General features: G+C 38.4%; 1 protein-coding gene across 1 annotated transcript; it reads left to right on the top strand.

Moving 5' to 3' along the window:
• Positions 1-493: 493 nt before the first annotated feature.
• On the top strand, positions 494-2,556 carry LOC137807938 (putative pectate lyase 5). The gene is made up of 4 exons (XM_068608799.2): positions 494-648; positions 844-1,590; positions 1,789-1,927; positions 2,007-2,556. Exons 1-4 carry the CDS (start codon positions 536-538, stop codon positions 2,226-2,228), a joined length of 1,221 nt encoding a protein of 406 aa, XP_068464900.1. The 5' UTR covers positions 494-535; the 3' UTR covers positions 2,229-2,556.
• The last annotated feature ends 1,158 nt before the right edge of the window (positions 2,557-3,714 follow it).

Below are 3,714 nucleotides of genomic sequence, written 5' to 3'. Positions count from 1 at the left end.
CCTACTTATTTTGATTATCCACAAAGCTTATGCAAGAGGAGCAGGGAACTTTTTCAAAAACATCTCTGTTTGGGACCATAATTAAAGAAACGGAGGTTGTGATGCTGTAATGTAATACTAATTAGTATCAGTGGTAGTGTACTGAAGTGTAGTGTAAAGTTAAAAGCAACAACAGGGAAACGAAAAGAAAAAGGAAAACGCCAATGAGGACATTTATGAATGAACCAAAACTAAAAGGTTTAAGGGTAAATGAGAGTTACAGTGTTGAATAAATAAAAGAAAAGAAGATTTGATAGCACATTCCTGGTATTTTGTTTTACTCATAGGTTAGGGTAATGTTGCTTGGGAGGTTCCCCCATCATTTGGGGCTTGCTTAACGGACAAAACTGCCCAACTGGTATCCCGTAAAACCAGAAATCACGAAGCACCTGGGTCCTACATGTTCAGTTTAATCACGCCATTCAGCCCGGCTTTAATTCCTTTATATACACCCCCCAACTACGTACTTTCTCCTCACACTTCACCAAATCAACACATGGCCACCACTTTCCCCTCTCTCCTCCTCTTCCTCTTCTCTCTCCTCACCCCCTCACTCGTTTCTTCTTCCCCTGTCCAGAACCCTCAATTGGTCGCCCAAGAAGTTAACAGGTAAACCCACATTCACTACACTCCACCCTACACCACCTAACTTCACACAAATGTCTTAAACCAATGTACTCACACAAATGTTACCACCATATTTTGTGACACACTTATTAAATGTCACATAGATTTGTTAGGCAATGTAACACTTTTGTTGTCAGTTTTACATATTTGTTTTATTTGTTTCTTTGTTTGACGCAGGAAAATCAATGCCTCTGTGGCTAGGAGGAATTTGGGTTACCTGTCCTGTGGGACAGGGAACCCCATTGATGACTGTTGGAGGTGTGACCCGAACTGGGAGAAGAACAGGCAAAGGCTAGCGGATTGTGCAATTGGGTTTGGGAAAAACGCGATTGGAGGAAAGAACGGCAAAATCTACGTGGTGACGGATTCCAGCGACGATGACGCGGTGACGCCCAAGCCGGGGACGCTCCGTTACGCGGTGATTCAGGAGGAGCCTCTTTGGATCATATTCGCGAGGGACATGGTGATTAAGCTGAAGGAGGAGCTGATCATGAACTCGTTCAAGACCATTGATGGAAGAGGCGCTAGCGTGCACATTGCGAATGGTCCATGCATTACGATACAGTATGTGACGAATGTTATAATCCACGGGATAAATATTCATGACTGTAAGCAAGGGGGGAACGCTATGGTGCGGGACTCCCCACGCCACTACGGGTGGAGGACCGTATCCGACGGTGATGGCGTCTCCATCTTCGGAGGAAGCCACGTTTGGGTTGACCATTGCTCCTTGTCTAACTGCAATGACGGGTTGATCGATGCCATTCATGGTTCTACCGCCATTACCATCTCCAACAATTACATGACTCACCATGATAAAGTCATGCTTTTGGGTCACAGCGACTCCTACACTCAAGACAAGAACATGCAGGTCACAATTGCTTTCAACCACTTTGGAGAAGGCCTCGTTCAAAGGATGCCAAGGTAAAGTAAAGTAAAATCTTGTTTCCATTTTCCAAAAAATTGCATTGGCGGTGAAATTTGAGAAAAAAAGGGGGGGAAACAGTCAAAGTGAAGAAAAAGGCTTAGAAATCAATGTGGATGGATGTTGTGTTACTTTTTCAATTATGTGGGGCCAGTGGTGGTGAATTTTGAAAGAAAAAATGTTGGTGATGCGTGCAGGTGTAGGCATGGATATTTTCATGTGGTGAACAATGACTACACCCACTGGGAAATGTATGCCATTGGAGGAAGTGCTGAGCCAACCATCAATAGTCAAGGCAATAGGTTTGTTGCACCCGATGACAGATTCAGCAAAGAGGTATTGGTGGTACTAATTAATCAGGAATAAGAATCTGTTTTTATGAGTAAATATTATATTGATGTGATGTTTTGTGTAGGTGACAAAGCACGAGGATGCTCCAGAGAGTGAATGGAAAGGGTGGAATTGGAGGTCTGAAGGGGACCTACTGGTAAATGGTGCGTTTTTCACAGCATCAGGGGCAGGAGCCTCCTCTAGCTATGCAAGAGCTTCTAGCCTCAGTGCGAGGCCATCTTCACTGGTAGGCTCCATCACGACTAATGCGGGTGCACTGACCTGCAGAAAGGGTTCCCGCTGCTGATTATGACCTCTCCAGCAATTTGGAAACAAAATTATTAAGAAAATGAAGAGGGAGAGGGAGGGAAGGGGAAAGGAGAATGACCCTATTAATTAACTATGGTCATTTCTTTAGCTAGGCTTGTATATTTTCCTATCATTTTCCATTCTTTTCTTTTCTTTTTCTTACATTGTTATTCACTATTTCTCTTTTGGGGTTCTTATTTCCTCTACTTTCTATGATTACAACCTCCGCCTGTAAACTTCACAGAACCAAATTCATGAATCTGGTATGTGAGAAAGCAAGTGCAGAAGAGTTGATATTAATATAAATATATATATGATTACATGTTTCTCCTTTCTTTCTCTTTCTCTTTCTCTCTCTCTCTGTAACCGACACACGCGCAGACACACAAGTGCACAGTGTTGACTAAGACCACGGAAAAAGAAACTGCATTTAAAATAAAATATTCCAATCCCACCAATCAAGCTAAGATGGTTGGTGTATTGGTGCAGATCGCAGAGCGCAGATATCAGAGCAGAGCAATCCAAAAAGTCCAACGACCGAAATAACTGTTAACTAATCCACCAAAAAAAAGGTGCAACTATAAACTGTGTAGGTGTCGATTAGGTTCAATAATGATATTTAATAGGTCTTTGAATGGTTGAGTTTAATTTATAATTAAAACAAATTAACTTATTATAGATATAAATCAATTAAAATGTGAGATAAAATCTGTTCTTGATTAGATTTGAAGAGAAGTGTTTAATATATTAACATTTAATTTAATGAAAACTACAAATTGATTTCAATTAAAACTGATATACACCTTGATAATGGTACGTGCTTCTATTCTAGACCTACTCATTGTCGACAGTGATTATTTTATGATAAATGTTAACTAGGTCAAGGAATCAATTTTTCAATTTTGAAATATGTAAAAAATAACTTTTTTTTATCAATTTTTAACTTGTTTTCTATATAATTTTTAATAAATGATATTTTTATGTTTTAATCAACGTCCTCAAAAACTGGTTAGCGAGAGTCTTATTTTATTAGAAAAAGTAACAGATTGTGAATACAGAATTATTAGAAAATGAAAAAAAAAAGCTTTGAACTGAAGAATTAATAATTTCATGAAAAAAAAATGAAATATAGCAAAATTCATCTTTGAATTTGCGTCATTCATTTCGAAATCGCATCATTTTTAACTATTAAGGTAGAAGTGAAAATCAACAACACCATTTCTTTAACAATTATTTTGTTCATTTTAATAAATTTCTATTAAAAATAGAATGCGTGTATTGGTAACACTTTCCATATAGAAACTGGATAATGGATAGCTTGTGGTCTTCCCATTCTTAGGCACGTTCTGGGTATAGGACGTGGAACTAAATATCCACTATAGCGTGAAAATAAAAATTAAACAAATAAACTGGCATTGTTTTCAAATAATTTAATTTTTTATTTATTTTAATATCCTTTATCCGGAAGAAGCAGTGTTCAAATA

This window comes from Phaseolus vulgaris, chromosome 3 (assembly GCF_051622355.1).
Source record: "Phaseolus vulgaris cultivar YP4 chromosome 3, ASM5162235v1, whole genome shotgun sequence".
In the NCBI taxonomy this organism is placed as follows: Eukaryota; Viridiplantae; Streptophyta; class Magnoliopsida; order Fabales; family Fabaceae; genus Phaseolus; species Phaseolus vulgaris.
This window is presented reverse-complemented; position numbering and strand designations above follow the sequence as displayed.

Coding starts and splice junctions, on each gene's coding strand:
- LOC137807938 (XM_068608799.2), top strand. CDS start 536: ATGGCCACCACTTTCCCCTCTCTCCTCCTCTTCCTCTTCTCTCTCCTC. Junction 649..843: donor GTCGCCCAAGAAGTTAACAG/GTAAACCCACAT, acceptor TGTTTGACGCAG/GAAAATCAATGCCTCTGTGG. Junction 1,928..2,006: donor ATGACAGATTCAGCAAAGAG/GTATTGGTGGTA, acceptor TGTTTTGTGTAG/GTGACAAAGCACGAGGATGC.